The sequence below is a fragment of the Cricetulus griseus genome, chromosome 3, assembly GCF_003668045.3.
Source record: "Cricetulus griseus strain 17A/GY chromosome 3, alternate assembly CriGri-PICRH-1.0, whole genome shotgun sequence".
Lineage (NCBI taxonomy): Eukaryota > Metazoa > Chordata > Mammalia > Rodentia > Cricetidae > Cricetulus > Cricetulus griseus.
This window is the reverse complement of record NC_048596.1, coordinates 202,686,629-202,705,081: the sequence shown is the minus strand read 5'-3', so window position 1 is coordinate 202,705,081 and position 18,453 is coordinate 202,686,629. Positions and strand designations below refer to the sequence as shown.

The 18,453-nt window shown below is 46.3% G+C and overlaps 1 protein-coding gene across 2 annotated transcripts in view; it reads left to right on the top strand.

Moving 5' to 3' along the window:
- The window catches only part of Pcnx2 (pecanex 2), a 159,118-nt gene that overhangs the window by 2,953 nt on the left and 137,712 nt on the right, over positions 1 to 18,453 (top strand). For both annotated transcript variants that reach the window (XM_027404801.2, XM_035442761.1), the window contains exons 2-6: positions 4,458 to 4,663; positions 5,882 to 5,999; positions 6,701 to 6,737; positions 8,110 to 9,414; positions 17,814 to 17,961. In XM_027404801.2, the coding sequence (XP_027260602.1) occupies positions 4,458 to 4,663; positions 5,882 to 5,999; positions 6,701 to 6,737; positions 8,110 to 9,414; positions 17,814 to 17,961 (1,814 nt within the window). The remainder of the gene's footprint in view (positions 1 to 4,457; positions 4,664 to 5,881; positions 6,000 to 6,700; positions 6,738 to 8,109; positions 9,415 to 17,813; positions 17,962 to 18,453) is intronic.

Sequence of the window (18,453 nt, the reverse complement as noted above, 5' to 3'; positions counted from 1 at the left end):
GACACCCACAACTAATCACTGAACTGTACTGGAATCCAGTTGCAGAGAAGGGCAAGTGATGAGCAAAGGGGTCTAGACCAAGCTGGTGAAGCCCACAGAAACAGCTGACCTGAACATCTGGGAGTTCTTGGTCCCCAGACTGATAGCTGGGATACCAGCATGGGACTGATCCAGACCCCAGGAACATGGGTTTCAGTGAGGAAACCTCGAAAATCTATGGGACCTCCTGTAGTAGTTCAGTACTTATCCTTAGCATAAGTGTGGACTTTGGGAGCCCATTCCACATAGAGGAATACTCCCTGAGCCAAGACACACGGGGGTGGGCCTAGGCCCTATCCCAAAGGATATGATAGACTCTGATGACACCCTATGGAAGGCCTCACCCTCCAGGGGGAGCAGAAAGGGTATGTGATAGGTAGAGTTTCAGTTGGGAAGGGTGGTAAGGGAGGGGGGAAGGAGGGGAGGAAGAGGGATCTGGGATTGACATGTAAAACAATCTTGATTCTAATTCAAATAAAAAAATCTGCAAAAAAATCATGAATTAAAATATATATATTTTATATATATTATATATATGTATATATATGTATATATATATATCAGCTTGAGGTAGGATATGAATTAGTTTCTAACCCCAAGGGTTTTGTTGTTGCTAATGTTTTTGTTTTTGTGTTTTGAGACAGAGTCTCATATAGCCCAGGCTGGCCTTGGGTTTCTGAATCTCCTGTCTCCACCTCCTGAGTGCTGAGATGACAAGTGTGTACCAACACCCTTGGCTTCTAGCTGTAAGTTTTTTAAAAAAGCCTAACCTTTAGAAAAGTTGCAAGACCCATACAAAGGGTGTTACTCCATCTTCACTGGATAACCAAGTCCTTGAATTTTACCATATGTAATGATCATCATCCTTGTTGCTGCGGCAACGTGCCTGAGAAAAGCAGCTTAAAGAAGGGTTGGTCACTTAGGCTCACAGTTCAAGGGAGCATTCCATCGTGGCAGGAAAGACTTGGTGGCAGGAGGGTGAGGCAGCTGGTCACATTATGTCCTCAGTCTGGAAGCAGAGAGAGATGAATTCTGGAGCTCACTCACTTCTTTTTATTCAGTTTGGGACCCTGACCCATGGGGTGATGCCCTCCACATTCAGTGAGTTCTCCAGGCTAGAAAGCCCCTTACAGACACACCCAGAGGCTTGCCTTATGTGTGATTCTAGATCCCATGATGTTGACAGTCAAGATACACTATCACGTTTCATATACCTACTTCACTGCTTACTTTTTGTATTTACACATCTTAAAAAAATGTGTTATTACACTGTTTCACAATAAGTGATGGAACACAAGACGCTGCCTGCATAGCAACAGCACTATGTATCCCAAGAGCAGTGACAGTCATCCACAGCATCCTCACATATGAAGAGAGAATTGAAGCAATGCTATTGGCTGTGTAGTAGGGTGTTGCTTTTTTTGGGGGGGGGGTCTAATATTCAATCAAGGATCTTGCAGGGCTTCTAGGTCCTTGATTAACCTTTATTCCAGAGGGGCCTCAATCCCTTTTGCTTTTTGTAGTATTTAAAGGTGTTTCATACAATGTGTCTTAATTTGTATTTCTCCGTTTTTCTGGGGGTTACATGTGTGCCTGGGACTTTTGAGAAGGCGATATGAGAAAAAGGCTGTATCCTTGTGCAGCATATCAGGGCCATGGCATCAGGGCCACCTCTGCTCCCATTCATGCTGCTGTTGACTGTGGTCAGTGTGGAGTCCACTAAGCTTCTGCATTGTATGTATTTCCTTTCTTCAGTTGGTAACAGGTGAATTGGAAACTATACAGATTTTACTGCCGTGAGTTTCAAACTCTGTGGCTATCATACCCTGGCATATAATTCTTATCACATTGGTAATTACAGAATGCTGGCTTTGCACCTCTGTTCTTCTTCCAGCCTTTCTCAGCTGGTTTTCTCCTGCTGAAGAGAGGGTTCTCTTCCCTTTGCTTCCTAGAGCTGTGTGCTGTTTGTTACCGCTGACTTAATAGAAACATTTGTGTGTCTGCGTGATATGCTCATGTACCCATAAATGTGTAGAGGCCAACTTTTGCCAGGAGGGAGATGTCTTCTTTCATTGCTCCCCACCTTAGTTTTTGAGACATGGTCTCTCTTTCTGAATCTGGAGTTCCCCCAGTTCAACTAGGCTGGGTGGCTAGTGAGTCCCAGGAATCCTCTCCCCACCTCTCCAGGGAGTGCAAGTATATACTGCCACACATGCTTCTTCCGTGGACACTAGGGCCTACACTCAGGTCCTTGTGCTTAGGTAGCAGGCACCTTCAACCATTCCCAATGGCATTCCTTTTCACTTGTAAGCAGTTATCTTCCCATGGCTCTACTACTCTGGCCTGGGACTCAGTACACAAAGAGATACAATTTGGTCACTGGGAATCCTGGGTCCCCAAGGGCTGGGCTGGAAGATCCAGAAGCTCACAGCTCAAGTCGTGAGATCAGAAGCCTATTACTCTGGGCTTTAGCAGCCAGACACTTGTTCTGGGCTTTCACCATCTGTGGTCCCAGTTTCACAGCAGCTCAGGTCACCTTCAGCTTTTCAAAGCAGTGAGAGCCTGCTAGTATAGCAGCTCCCGAATGCACCTCCAGCACTGGAATGCTCAGCTAATACCAGGCGAGTGCCAGCAGCTAGCATTAAAGTTCTCAGGCCTATGGTGTCTGAGATGCTCAGCCCTTCAGGCATTGGGTTTCTCACCTCAGGCCTTCACCATCTCTTTTCTTCAGTCCCACTCTCCTCCTTCTCTCACCTCCTTCTACTTCCACTACCCAGAATTATACTCACTTCCAGTTTCCCCTCATCCTGCCCCATGAAAAAACAAATTATAGACCATTAGATCAAACAAGAATGGCTTTATAATAGTTATGTCTATTGATTTGTCTTAAATATAGAAAAGAAATGTAGACTTTTTGGTCTTTGAAGGCTATTAAGAACCTTCTGGCCCTTTTATTCTCTGACACACAGATTTATCTTGCATGATGTGTCTATGTCAGTTTTCCTCCCAAGTCTCTACCATCTCAAAAGAAAGGGTAAAGGGAATACAGGGAGATGGCTCTGCAGTTAAAGTACCTGAAGAGCAAATGTGATGACCAGAGTCCTCAGAACCCACATAGGATGCTGGTTGGTGTGGCAGCCCACCTGCAATTCCAGCCTCAGAAAGCAGACAGGGAATCCTCAGAGCAAGCTGTTAAGTGAGACTAGCCATGCCTGTGAGCTCTGGGTTTGATTGAGAGACCCTGCCTGGGTGAATAAGGTGGAAGAGTGATGGAGGATGGATGATTCCTGATCTCAACCTCAGGTCTCCATGTGCACATTCACCCATGTTCATACATTCCCACACACATGCCAACGTGCATGCCAAACACGCATGCAGTCACACACACACACACACACACACACACACACACACACACACACACCATAAGCACATATGAAAAGAAGTTGGAGGAAGAAAGAAAAATAGAAGAAAGCTGAAACATAATCCGTTGCTCTTGTCTTGTTAACATGTTTCTGAAATAAAGACTACACCTCGGTACTTAATAACCAGGAAAGAAGGAAAATGTCTGACCAGAGGAGATACCCCAGGAATTCTTGAAAAGACCTTTCACTAGAAAGTGTTTGTTGTGATTTGCACATGAAATGTCACCACAGGCTCACCAACTGTGACACTGTCTGGGAAGGTTCTGGAGTCTTTGGGAGATGAAGCCTCAGTGGAGGAAGTGGCTCCCTGAGGGCAGGCCTTGAGGTTATACAGCCCAGTCCCACTTCCTGTCCACTCTCCACTTCCTGTTTCATCAAGATTTGCAGAGGTTTGGAGTCCCACCATCATGTGTCTGCCAGCATGGGAGCTGCCTACTGCCATGCTTCCCCCTCCAGCCTGGGCCCTATCCTTTTAAAGCTGTGGTCCACAACCTTCCTAATGCTGCAACCCCTTAATACAGTTCCTCATGTTGTGGTGACCCCCCAATGACAAGATTATTTTTGTTACTACTTCAGAACTGTAATTTTGTTACTGTTACAAATCATAATGTAAATATGTGATACGCAGATAGCCTTAGGCTCAGTGATTTGTGGATTGGTGCATACATTGTATAAAGGTTGAATCCTGCTTCTTATAGTGACATAATTAGTAATCCAAATTTCAATGATAAAACATAACATATATAAAAATCAAAGTGTTTAATAGAAACACTGACTATCAAAGTCACTGATTATTAGAACATGGGAAGCAAAAAAGACCAAAGGTAAATAGATAATACAGCTCTTTTCCCTTGGAGAATCTAACCAGAAAAAGTCCCCAAGCACTAGAAATCTTGCCTGACTTATGCTCAGTAAATAGTGGACTGTGCATTGAGGTTTAACACAAGCAGAGACCTGTAGGCATGAGTGTTCTCTCCCTCCTCTCTCCTGCAGGCTTTTCCTCCAAACGTCCTCACTGCCCTGTTCTACTGCGGCTTGGTCACCATCTTCTTTGCAGCCATCAAGATCATTAGCTACCGCCTGCACCTCATGTTCGATAAGGGAGAAGTGGTCCAGCACCGATCACCCCGAAAGAGAAGCAAGCGAAGGCCAGAGGGAGAGGCCAGCAGCCAGCATACCGCCAGCCACAAAAACCCAAGGTAACCTTGTCCAGAAGAGCACCTGCTCCCACAGGGAAAGATTTGGTTTTGATTACAATGATGTTGTGTGGGGTGGGGCTGCATCTAAGTCTGTAGGGCACTTGCCTAGCAGGTGTGATGAACTGGGTTCAATTCTCAGCACCACAGAAACCTTGCTCAGTAAATAGTGGACTGTGCATTGAGGTTTAACACAAGCAGAGACCTGTAGGCATGAGTGTTCTCTCCCTCCTCTAGTGATATGTGCTATGTATCCCTCCATAGTGATATGTGCACTTGAAGGTGGAGGCAGGACCACTGGGGGCTCAGTGTCATCTACAGGTGCATAGTGAGTTCCAGGCCAACCCGTGCTGCATGAAATTTGGGCTCAAAAATAAATAAATAACAGCTGCCTTCTGCTTATGAGTTACATATGAGGGTAAACATTTCAGACACACATGGGTCTAGTACTTTGCTTATATTTAAAGCCAAACTTGATAAAATTAATTTTTACAATCCGGATATTTTATCTGGCCACCAATATAGCTTTACACTATGATCTAAAATTCAGTTGGCTAGACTTAACAATACAACATATTCTGCTTAAATATTTTATATTGTTATTCAAATTTACAGATTATGTCAAAGAATCTTAAAGAGTCCTGTGCCTTGATATAAAGGTCACACATGGCACAGGAAGCTTCTGAGATCAAAGCTTCAAGGACACTAAAGGACACCATGATTGCATCATTTCTTTTTAGTTTGTTTTTGAAGGTGTGTCTCCCAGGCTGGGGAGGATGCATGAGGACCTGGACTTGATAGCCAGACTTTGTGTAAAAAGTCAGGCATGGTGATTTAGGTTTATTATCCCATTGTTGGGGATACTGGAGGCAGACAGATCCCTATAGTTTGCTGGCCACCCACCTAGACAAATCAGCAAGTTCCAGACCAATGAGAGACATTGTTTCAACAAACAAGGTAGATGGCAGCTGAGCTATACCTGATGTTGAGCTCTCTGACTTCCACAAGTACACATGTGTACAAACACACACATATACACTCAGAGAGAAGATGGACAGGAGGGAGGGAGAAAGAGATTCTTCTAATATTAGGATAAAGCTTATGTGCAATCAAAAATATAATTCGTGTCTAAGAAATAGACCTGAGGGGAACAGTTTGGGAGGCAAATGCTTAAAGAGCCTGGCTCTCTTGTAACATTTTCTCTTTCTCACCCTGGGTCAGCAATAACAGGCAGCTTCACAGTGCAAAGAAGGAAGAGCCTCGAGGGAGCCTGTCCACACCACCCCTCCGCTGCAGTTCCCGAGGGCAGAGCGTCCACTCCCGGCATTCTTCACCATTGGTTGGTGACCTCTTCCTGTTGTTTTGGTGTTCACCTCCCAACATGAAGCATCCAGTGGGGGGGGGGTGCAATGACCCCTTTGCAGTCACCGCTTTCTTGTGCCTCTCATGCTGTTGGCTGTGGAAATGGCCCATGGGTGCACTTGGGACCATCAGACTTCACCTCCTGTGTGTTCCCGGAACACCTGTGGTCTCTCCTGCTGTCTTCCCTGTCAGAGAACCATGGTGCAAAACTCCTCCTTCCTTATTTCTTCTCCAGTCAGCCATGCAGTCTTCAGATTGTTAGCATCTCCCGTTCCTAACAAACTCCTTCTCCTTCCTCTCTGCTTTCCACATTCGATCTTGCTTCTTGGAATACCAGTACACCGATCACTGCTCCTGTAGGGTAGCTTTACGGTTCTCCATTCATGATAGCTATGCCTTACTTCTCGTGGTATTGGCTTCTTCATTAGCATCCGCCCCCTTTCTGTCATAGTGCAGTCATCTTGGGAGGCTGTCTGCACTTAGACGTGTTTTAGAATCCACCTCTTTTGTCCATTTTATTAACACTTAAGCACAGACGCTGATGTGTCCCGTCCCTATGTACCAGTTAGACAGACTGAGTGACTGCTGGTTGGGAGAAGGGTGAGACCAGCTGTGTGGGGCGTGTGGCATGTGCAGCGAGCTGACTCCTACAATGATGTTTGTTTTCTGTCTCTGTAGGAGTTGCCAGCACAGGAAACAGTAGAAGACCTCAAAGGTAGAGCGTTGTCACTATTTGATATTTAATCACAGCTACATCCTCGGGGACGTGATTTTTTTAAAGGAGATTTATTCTTAATCATGTATATATATGTGTATTTCTGTGTGTGCACACAAGTTCTCACAAATGAGTGCAGTTGTCCCCAGAGGTCAGAAGAGGATGCTTGACTCACTGGAGTTGGGGTTATAGGCAGTTATGAGCCGCCTGATATGGGTGCTGGGAACTGAACTGGGCCCCTCCACAAGAGTTTTAAGCGTTCTTAACTGTGAGCCACCTATCCATCTCTGAGGTGAAGGTATGAAGATCAGAGCTGTGAGTCTTTCTGGGAGGGGCCTGCTTCCATGGGACATGTGACCACACTGAAGGCTTTTTGGTTATCACAATGAGGACAGAGTGGTGCTGACATGGAGCAGATGGAGGCCAGAATAATGCTTACAGTGTTATATGGTGAACACAGTGATCCCCACAGAGCAAAGAATGAGCTTGTCTGACCTATTGCCTGGACCACCGTTGCTTCCCTTGGTTTGACAGTGTATCTCGGGGGTCACATTATCAGATGTCCTGTATATCAGACATCTGCATTATGACTCACAGCAGATGCAAAATGATGGTTATGAGAAGTAAAGAAATAATTTTATGGTTGTGGGTCACCACAGCAGGAGGAACTGTATTAAAGGATCCCAGCATTAGGAAGGTTGAGAACCGCTGGTCTAGAGGGATCGTGTAACTAGCTCAAGATGAGAAGGTGATGGAAGGCAGAGTCAAGCCCTTTCCAACCACAAGGCCAGAGCATGTGATTTAGACCACACTGCTCTGCCTCTTGGGGCCCCAGCACAGCCAAAATGAAAGTGTGAGTCCCTGTGGTAGTGCAGACCTCCCAGGAGCCACAGTAGAAAGGGCATTCTTAGAAAACAAGCACCCAGGGCTAGGATGGCTCATAGGTACAGGGCTTGCCTTGTAAGCAGGAGGATCCAAGACAGATCCCTAGAATCCACATAAAAAAGTTGAGTGTGGTTACATTCTTGCAAACCCAGCACTTAGGAGATGGAGACAAGGGAATCCCTGAGGCTCACTAGCCAGCCAGCCTAGACCACTGGGTAAGTTTCAGACCAATAAGAGACTTGGACTCAAAGAATAAGGTAGATGGTGTGTGAAAGAATGGCAGCTGAGGCTGACCTTGGGCCTCCACATACAGGCACATGTGCATACACTAGTGTGTACACACACACACACACACACACACACACACACACACACACACACACCTGAGTGTTTGCTGCTGGGTTTGGTTTTGGTTTTGATGTCTCACTCAGAGGTATTACATGTCATTGCAGATGAGTCTCATGTCACCCCTGGTCATTCATTTCAGGTGTTGTTCTGTCAGAGGATCAACCTGAGGCAGTGGTGTCATCTACCTCACCTGGCATCAAGTCAGAAAGCCTACCTGCTTCTCAGGGCCATACACCGGAGCTCACTCCCAGACCAACAGAACCAGTGAAGCGAGTGACCACAGAGACCCTCACAGGAAGAAAAGGGAAAGAGCCAGGGGCCACTGGCCAGCGCCCAGCCCGCCACAGGTCTGAGAGTGGTCTGGTGAACACTGGAGCCTTGAAGAAGTTGCCACACCTGTCGTTGTCCCAGTATGACTTATTAGAAACTGACATCTCCTTCCAGCCATGGGGCAGTGAACACTCCGCTCTGATTCCACAGACCACCAGTTGTCCTCAGGGCCCCACCAGGGCACAGTCACAGAGCAGATCACCCCAAGACAGCCTGAGCAGCAGCTGCTGTCAATGCAACACAGTCCTGGCCAAACCCACGGAGGAGGAGGAGCTGACCCGAACATCTGGTCAGGTGGAACTGCCCTTGAACCAGGAAGTGGTTGACTCTGATGGCGATGTTGCAGTGACCCTCATTGATACCTCCCAGCCTGGAGAACCACTGAGTCTGCATGAGCCAATTAAGATAGTTATCACGATGAGCAGTACCCCAAACTCCATGAGTGACCTGGAGAGTTCCCTGCAGGTGAAGGTAACCAGCTCCGATGGAACCAATGTCAGGCCTGATGCAGAGCCTTCTGGTCCAGGAGTGGCCAGTCCTACAGACCCTGAGCAAGTCAGAATTCCTTTGATCACCCTTGAGTTAACTGAGGATGGAAGAGAAAGAAGCATCTCTTGTCCTGAAAGAAATGGAGGAGAAAGGACCCCAGAGAGAATGGAGAGGATGCCATCTGATCTTTGTTCTGGCTGTGGATCTGGGGACCAGGAGTGTAGTACCAAGGATGGCAGTGCCACCTCAAGGTTTGCCTGGCAACCAGGCCCCTCACCTGCACCACTCTCACCCAGGGTGGACCCTGAGTCCGAGGGAAGCAGAGAAGGCCAGGCTAACCTTGACCCAACCTCTTGTAAGAGCAGCCATGAGAAAAGGCATGCCCGTGTGCTCAGTGTGGACAGTGGGACTGATGTCTTCTTGAGCCGGAGTACCAAGGAGGCGGTCAGTGACAGTGAGAAACCCATCCCAACTTCCAAATCAGACCTGGAAGCCAAGGAAGGACAGATTCCAAATGAGTCCAACTTCCTAGAGTTTGTCTCCCTATTGGAATCCATCAATACTTCCAAAGTGGTGGCCCCCAACTCAGGAGCAGAGCAGAAAGAAGCAAATCAGGGTCCTGAAGGTGAGACTCCACCCACTTCTCCCTGATGACATCACAGCAGGGATGTCAATCTGTCCTTTGGCTGTTTTATCCAATCTAGAGCATCAGCTCTCAGGGGATGCTTTGTTGCTTGGTGTGTGTGTGTGTGTGTGTGTGTGTGTGTGTGTGTGTGTGTGTGTGTGTACATGTGCTTATGTGCATTTGTGCACTCATGTTTGTGGCTGCACATGTCAGTGAATATGTGTATAGCACATGTACAGAGGTCAGAGGACAGCCCTCAGATGCCTTCCATCTTTCATTTCAGACAGGGTCTCTCATTTCCTCATCCTCACTTTGTAGGCCAGGCTAGCTATCCCATGATCTTCCAGAGATCTGCCTGTCCCCACCTCCCATCTTGCAGCACTGGAATTTTATGTCACTGCACCAGCTTTTTTTTTTTTTTTTTTTGTAGGTTCTGAAAAATCTAAACTTAGATCGTTGTGCATCTGAGGCAACTATCTATTGATTGAGCCGTCTCCACAATCGTGTTGCTGATTTCTGCTACCCAAACTTATTATATGTGCTGAACCTGAGCTGTGAAGGGCACCCCTTATCCAAAAATGCTTGAGAACTGCCTTGTTTTAGATTTGGGGTATCCTCAGGTTTTAGAATATTCAGCTACACACAATGAGGTATTTTTCAGGTGATTCCTATCATACTCATGTGTATGTTCACACTCATTTATGTCCTGGCTCTACCCCATACACAGCCATGGATGGCTGTATTCTGTTGAGTTCTGACTGCCTTGTCACATGAGGTCAGGTCTAAGTTTCCTCTTGCAATGTCATGTTGCTGCTCAGAAAGTCCTGGGTCTTGGAGAATTCCAGATTCTGGTTTTCGGGGTGGGGAGGCCCCACCTGCATCCACCCACTCCATAGGAAACTCAAGGCTTTACGAAGAGTTTCCAGTTTCTCTAGAAGCCCAGGATGTTTATTTCCAGGAAAAGAAGCAAGTGTTTTCCTACAGTGCCAACAACTGGAAAAATAGATGTCTCTTCCAGTATAGGCCACATGCCTTCTGGGAGTGTTCAGCACAAAGCACATTTCTGTTGAGGATACTATGTTTGGCACTGGGGATGACTCAGTTGGTTAAATATTTACATGTGAGCATGAGGGCCTGAGTTTGAGCCCCTAGAGCCCATGGAGAAAAGAAACTTAGACATTGCAATGATTACCTGTAATCCCAGCGCTGGGGAGATGGAGGTAGGAGAATCCAGTCTAGCTGAATTGGCAAACTCTCTAGATTCAGTGAAAGACTGTGCCTCAAAAACAATGGTAAGAACAGTCCAGAAGACACCTGATATTTACCTCTCTGTGTGCACCGGCACATACGGTGTGCAGGTGTACATACAGGTGTGCGCACACACACCTTTACTTTTCCTACAAAATTATGTTTCAGAATGTCGAAACTACTAGTACTTCCAAGTTGCACACATCATAACAAATCCTTCTGTAGTTCTTGATTCATGTCAAGCATGGTCTGGAGCCCTTTGTTTACATTGGCTAGAGTAGCTATGTGCTGGGACATCCTGCCTTACCTCACTCTTATTTTGCCTAACACTGTCATCAGTTATCAGTACCAGGGCCTCCTTAAAGTATCCAGAATCTGAGTGTGGATAACCTTGCCATTTATTCTCCATACAACATGGTGTTTTGGATACAACGGTTGTTCCTCCTTTAAAGTCAAGGCTCAAAGACCTGTCATTACTTTTCCAGAGTTACCTGATTAGTACAAGAGGTGTCTGTCTGAAGCTGATGTTGGCAGCCTGCTCCAGGGCCACCATCAAACCATATTTCCTAGAGGGATTTGTTTGCAGGGGAAGTGGTTTCCCCCTTGATAAAAATGAGGCCACTAGACCAGAGTTATTCTGTTGTTTAGCTTTAAAGTCCCATGATGCTGTGGTGTTGGCATCATTCTGTAAGTGTCTAAGCCGAGTGGGCAGGCACACAAGGCTGCTGACTGACAGGGCAGTGTTTGCTTAGCTGCTGGCCATTCCCTGCTCTCAGGACAGTTCCACATTGGCAGCACTGAACAACTTCCTCCAGTTCAGTTAAATTTGAAACAAGCAGACAGCACGTGAATAAAAGGTAAAGATATTTTGGAGATAATACATTTTTAAATTTTATTTATTTATTGTGGGGGTTGGGGGGGCGGCGGGTGATACATGTCGTGGCATTTATGTAGAGGACAAAATTTTGAGCTCTTGCCTTCTACCATGTGAGTCCCAGGGGTCAAACTCATGTCCTCAAACTTGATGGAGACTGCCTTTATCCAGTGAACCATCTCATTGGTCACACATAGCGTGTGTTAGCCTACAACAGTGTTACCAAGGATGGCTTTTGAATTTAAGACTCCCCCTCCCCCACCTCCCAAGTTCTGAGATTTCAGGTGTGCACCAGCACTGAGATCAAACCCAGGACATTGTGCATGCTGGACAAGCACTCCACCAACTGAGTTACATCTGCACCCCCACCTCTTTTCAGTCTTTTTGAGACAGGGTCGTATGTAGCCCAGGCTGGCCTCAAACTCGATATGTAGCTGAAATAACTTAGATTGTTGATCCTCTTGCCTCTTCCTTTTCTAGTTCTGGGATTATATATGTCTGTTTCTGTGTCCTCTCAGGCCACCCATTTGGTTTGTCTTCTTTAGAATCTATTGTTACGATAAATCTTTCCGCCAAAAGCCGCTGAGCCCCACCACCACGTGTGAGCTTTACGTTAGCCGCCTGCCCAAGTTAGGCCCAAATAAATACACAGAAACTTGTATTAGGTTCAAAGCTGCTTGGCCAATGACTAGGATTCCTCATTAGTTAGCTCAGTCTCAATTATCATACATCTATATATTTTATAAGACTTATCTTATTGGACGCCTTATTGGTGTCCCTCCTTGCCGGTGGCTCACATCCTGCCGCTGGAGGAGGCGAACGGGCAAAAGGGACCCTTCCTGTTTCTCCTTCGCTTAAATATGAGTCTCCTTGCTATGTCACTTCCTGTCTGGATCAGCACTTCTCTACTACATTTCCCAGAATCCTCTTTGACTCCTAGTTCCATCTAACTTGCTGTCTCATTGGCCAAACAGTATTTTATTTAACAATCAATAAGATAAACATACACAGTAGTACATTCCCCATTCAGTCTATATTTCTTAAATCCTTGACAGCTGAGTTCAGTCAGTGCAGAATCATATTGCAAACTGCCCTGCCTTCTGTGGCTGTGATGAAACACTCCAGCCAAGGGCTGCTTATGGGAGATAGGGTGTTTCCGGCTTTCATTCAGTTCCAGGTCACACTCCGTCAGTGTGGGGAAGTCAAGGCAGGAACACAAACAGCCACCTATGCCACATCCACAGCCAAGAGCAGAGAGACAATAAGCTCATCCTTGGTTGCGTACATGCTTGGTTCCTAGATTTCTTTATTCTTACAATTTGGAGACCCAGATCCTGGAGTGGTACACTCTGAGTGGATCTTCCCACCAGTTAAAGCAATCAAGACAGTCCCCAAAAGATGTGTGACAGGCCAATGTGATGCAAAAAATCCCTCATGATGGCTCTCTTCCTGAGTGATTATAGGCTGTAGCAAGTTGACATTTAAAACTGAGCATCATAGAACTGCAAAGAGGCTGCAAAGAGATGAGCCCCAGCAGGCTGGGTTAGTTATTTCCCATTGCTGTGACAAGCTAACAGGTGATAAGCAACCTAAGGAAGGAAGAGTTTGTGTGGGCTCAGTTGAATGGAGTGTAGTTGACCATAGAGGGCATGGCATGGTGGCAGGTGGCTCCACATCAGGAGTGTGCAGCTGGGACATTGGGGAATGACAGGGACAGGAACAGAGAGCAAACAGGAAGTGGGGCCTAGCTGTAAATCCTTAAGTTCCTCCACCAGTAACCAACTTTCTCTAGTGACACCCCATCTCCCAGTGATTCCTTCCTGTCATAGTTACTCTTTTCTATTGCCACGAAGAGAAGCCATGACCAAGGCAACTTATAGAAGAATGAGTTCACAATCTCAGAGGGATGAGTCCATGACCATCATGGTGGGGAGCTTGGTAGCAGGCAGGTAGGCATAGCACTGGAGAAGTAGCTGAGAGCTCACATTTCCATCCACAAACGTGAGGCGGCGGGGGGAGGGGAGGGAGGGAGGGAGGGAAAACTAACTATGATGTTTTTGAAACTCCAAAGTCCAAGTGACACCCCTCCTACAAAGCCACACCTTCTAATCCTTCCCAAACAGTTCTGCTAACTGGGGACCAAGTATTTAAATATATGAGCCCATGGGGGACAGTCTCATTCAAACCATGCTTCCCAAGCAGTACCATTAACTGGAGACCAGATGCTCAAACATATGAGCTTGCAAGGGGCATTTCACATTCAAACCACAACATGGGTGTTCTGTGGGAGCACCAGGGTTGGCTGGTGAGATTGCAATGGTCCCAAAGGAGGAAGTGTCAGTGGCCAAAGGGCATGGGCCAGAGACTCGGCTCCATGCTGACACCTGCAGAGACCATTACTTAGGTGAAGTTGCAATTCTTGACTGTACCATAGAAAGGAATTTCAGGATGAGCCAGCATGTGGCAGAATTGGAATTTGTTAAGAGAAAAAGTTTGAACTAGATACAAATGTGGTGGTTAATAGAGAGATGTTTAGGAAAAGAACTACACATCCGAGAGTGTGTGGGAGACTTTTCAAGAGAGTCACATCCTGGCTCTGCAGAGGCAGGGGCAGGAGGATTAAGGTCAGTGGAGAGAGTCTGTCTAAAATCCCAAACCAAAGAAACAACTAATGACAACATCAAGTTTGTTATAGATTTTATTTTTGGTGGTGGTGGTGTGTGTGTGTGTGTGTGTGTGTGTGTGTGTGTGTGTGTGTGTGTGTGTGTGTGTGCGTGTGTGGGTAAATAAAGATACCTACAGCCACCAGCTCAGAACAAGCAAAGGTTTCCTCAGAGCAAGGAGATGAGCTGGTTTGGGCAGCAGCTTAAAGCCAGGAGGTGTGTACACAGCTACTTGGTGAGATTGAGGCCTGGGGGTTTCTTGTCTGCCCTGGATGGAAGCTGTTGACTGGAAAAGCTGGACATGGACTGTCTTGTGCAGTTGGTTAGGGCTGATAGTTTGGATTTATTTGCTTGGAAATACTGAAAAATGGGGACAGATGCAGGAAGCTCTCTCACTGAGAGGGCCTACCCATGTGGAGTTAAATGTCACAGAGCATGGATGGCTTCCTGGACTGTTTGCTAGTGGTGGCCTGATGTCTACCAAGCTTGATTCTCCCATGGTGGCCCTGGTCCTGGGCTGGGGCTGAAGGGAATGTGTGGGTTTCTGGATTTTTCAGCTATGGATTGGAGATCTCTGTGTATATTAACTGGTCATCATTCTTCTGTTTGTGTAGTCTCCTGACTTCTAGAAATTTCTACAAAACTGTAACCTAAACATGCTACACACACAAAGATTTTTATCTATGGAAGAATTATCTGTGACATAGGTGTGTGATTTTCCTCAGGGAGACATAACTAGTACTCCAGACAGGGCATCAAGGACAGACCAAAGAAACATTTCACCCCAGGCAAGCTTAGTGACCCAGTGAGTTTATTGCTGTTGCACAAGCTATTCAAAGGCAGTTGCATTACCACACAACCCTCCCGCCATCAGTGACGCCTCACTAAACCTACATCTCTGGGTTTCCTCCACAACTTGCAGGCCGAGTGACAGGTTAGAGTCTCCTTCAGGAGACTACCATTTGGAAAATGCTACCCAAACACTAATTTTGCTTGTAACCTCAGGGAGGAGTTTTGGGAAGCTTGTACATGTCCTCTAGTTGTGAGTTTCCCTTGTGAACAAAGTGTTTCCATTCTGAAGAAATATCTACACCCCAGGAAAGTGAAACAGTTTAAGTTTGCAAGGATCTTGTTAACATGCTAGGCTTTATTTACAGATGTAACTATTTTAGGATGACTTGGAAGATTACCTAGTGACATTTGAGAACATTAATCCTTAAAGTAAATGTAATAGTTAAAAGGGGGTATGTGGTGGTTTGAATGAAAATAGCCCCCATATGTTCATAAGGAGTGGCACGATTAGGAGGTATGGCCTTGTCGGAGTAGGTGTGGTCTTGTTGCAGGAAGTGCATTACTGGGGATAGACTTTGAACTTTCAGAAGCTCAAGCCAGGCCCAGTGTCATTTTCCCTTTTGCCTGCTGGCCTGGATATAGAACTCTCAGCTATTTCTCAGCACCATGTTTGCCTGCATGCCTCTATGTTTCCTGCAGTTATGTTAATGAACTATATTTCTGAAGCTGTAAGCCAGCCCCAGTTAAATGTTTTCCTTTATAAAAGTTGCTATGGTCATGGTGTCTCTTCACAGCAACAGAAATCTTAACTAAGATAGGGTATCTTTAGTACTGGTTCGTTTTACGAAACATGTTTCATATCTTAGAAAATAAAAACTCCAATGAGCTCTGGTGTAAGAGCAAGCACCTGGATTAAGGGGGCCTGGAAAGGTGGCCCATATGCTGACCTGAGGAATGCCTACATTAAGGGAAAGGACCTAAAATGCTAGAGATGAGCAGATACACCTGACTGTGTGGTGTGGGCTTTTTTGTATGCCCCTCTTCTGAGATGGGGCCTGGCACGGCTATTTGTTCTGATTTCATGCTTTTCTTGACAGCTGTGAGTACTGCCTGTCTGACAGACTGTCAAATGAAATCCAAACTTTGTGTGTGTGTGTGTGTGTGTGTGTGTGTGTGTGTGTGTGTGTGTGTGTGTGCCAGAGACACTTGCCACTGATGTTCTAGAAATGCTTAGTGTCAGGGCCACTCAGAAAACAGCAATTTCCTCCAGTGACTGAGAAGCCCCGGGAGGGACTGCTGTGGTTGTGTGGTTGACATCCTCGGACACATCTAGTTTCAGTCCAATGGTGTATCTTTTCTGTGTATGTAGAGTGTGTGTGTGTGTGTGTGTGTGTGTGTGTGTGTGTGTGTGTGTGTACATATGTGTGTACATGTATGTATACATGTGCATGTATGCATGTAGAGGTGAGGGGTAGATGTCGGGTGTCTTTATCGCTTTCCACCTTGTTTTCTGAGGCAGGATCACTCGTTGAACCTGGAGCCCACTGGTTCAGCTAAGCCAGCAATCTTTAGGGACCTTCCTGTCCCCATCTCCCAGCACTGATGCTGCAGATGTGTGCCACCATGCTTGGCTAGTTTGATGGGTTTCGGAGTCAAACTGAGGTCCTCATGCACAGCAAGCCCCTTATCTACTGAGCCATCTTCCTTACCCCTCAACAGCGTGTCTTGAAAGGTCTTATAGGTTCAGACCTTTTGTCCCTGTTTTCAGGTCCTGGCTGAGACCCTTCAGGGTTGACAGTTTACACAGAAGATAGTGACACTTTTGAGCCCTGTGCCCACACATAAGCCAGATGCATTCTTCACTTCTCATAGTAGCATAAGCCAAGACCTTTAGTCTAGAGCACTGTCTAGAGAAGATTTTAAACAACCCCTCCCCTCCCATCTGTACTTGCTGCCTTCTGAACAGTTTGGCACCTTCAGGTAGTCCCAGCAAATGGTGAGTGTGGGTCATGCTGTGCCTTCTTCCATGACCCTAAGCTGGTAGTTCCAAGTCAGTAGTAATCAACAGATGTCTGCCTTCCCAAGGGGCCCTTCTGCCATTAGCTAGATTGGCCTGTAGAGAACAAGTGACTAGAAAGGTGGTGAGCTTTTCAAATGGTCAGTGGAATCAGAAACAGATTGTCTGCTGTAGGCAGTCCTCTGTTTTTAAATTCGAGGCTGAACATTTGTGTGTTAGGACCCTTTCATGTATGTGTATGGGATTCCAACAGGGTAGTGGATGCCACTGAGTCTCTGAATCCCTTGGCAAACTGGATGGTGACTGTGGATGTCTGAACAACTTGTCTCAAATGTATATACATGTCCATGTTTCAAATACATTTGTAGACTTTCATTCTTAGTGAAAGGGAGATTTATCTAGAAACCTGTCTTTCCTCCCTTCCTCTCTTCCCCCCTCTCTCTTTTCTCTCTCTGTCATTTATGCAGAATCTTACTATGTAGCCCAGGCTAGCTTCTAACTAACTCCTTTGGATTGTCCTGCTTCAGCCTCCCGAGTGCTAAGATTATAGGTATACACCATCATACCTAGATTGTTTGAAGTTTTGTTATTTGCTTGATTTTGAGGCTATGTCTCACTCTGTAGCCCCAAGCTGGGGCAGAACTCACAGCTATCTCCTGCCTCAGTTTCCTAAGTGCTGGTGTTATTGGCCTAACCACCAGGCCCGAGTCTTCATTCTTTTTGTATTTCAGGGCTGTTAGTTTATTTCCTGAATACTGAGGTGGTTTTCCTGTTTCCTGTTAACATGGAAAGCTGTATCTTCCAGATCATGCCTCCCCAGGGACCAAGGAGGAAACTGTGGAGAGTGAAAAACCCAGTGGGCATGATCCGAAGCCAGGAAAACCAGACTTGCCAAGCCAAGACCATGCAATCGCCAGTCCGGTGTTCACACAGCCTGCCAAGACCACAGCACTGTAAGGACAACTTGGTCACTTAACACTGCTCGGAGTGTGAAGTGGCCTCTTCTACCAGATGCTCCTTGTAATACTTTGGGGAGGGTGAAGAACTCCTGGTGTGTGTGTGTGTGTGTGTGTGTGTGTGTGTGTGTGTGTGTGTACGCGCGTGCACATGCCCTCACACCAAATGTTGAACATCTCACTAGCTCTCCATCTCTCACTGAACCTTGAGCTTACCAGTTTAGGTACATTGGCTGACCAGGGAACTCTGGGGGCCTAGTCCAGGGATTATCTGGAAGTGTTTTAATGCTTGGCTTTTGTTCACATGGGGCCTGAGGATCAGAACTCAGGTTCTCACACCTGCATGGTGAGCACTTTACCATTGAGTCATCTCTCCAGCCCCTTGTCATCTGTCTTAGTTAGAATTTCTGTTGCTGTGATGAAACACCCTATCCAAAAGCCACTTGGGGAGGGAAGTGGCTCCCCTCACAGCTCCATATAACAGTTCAC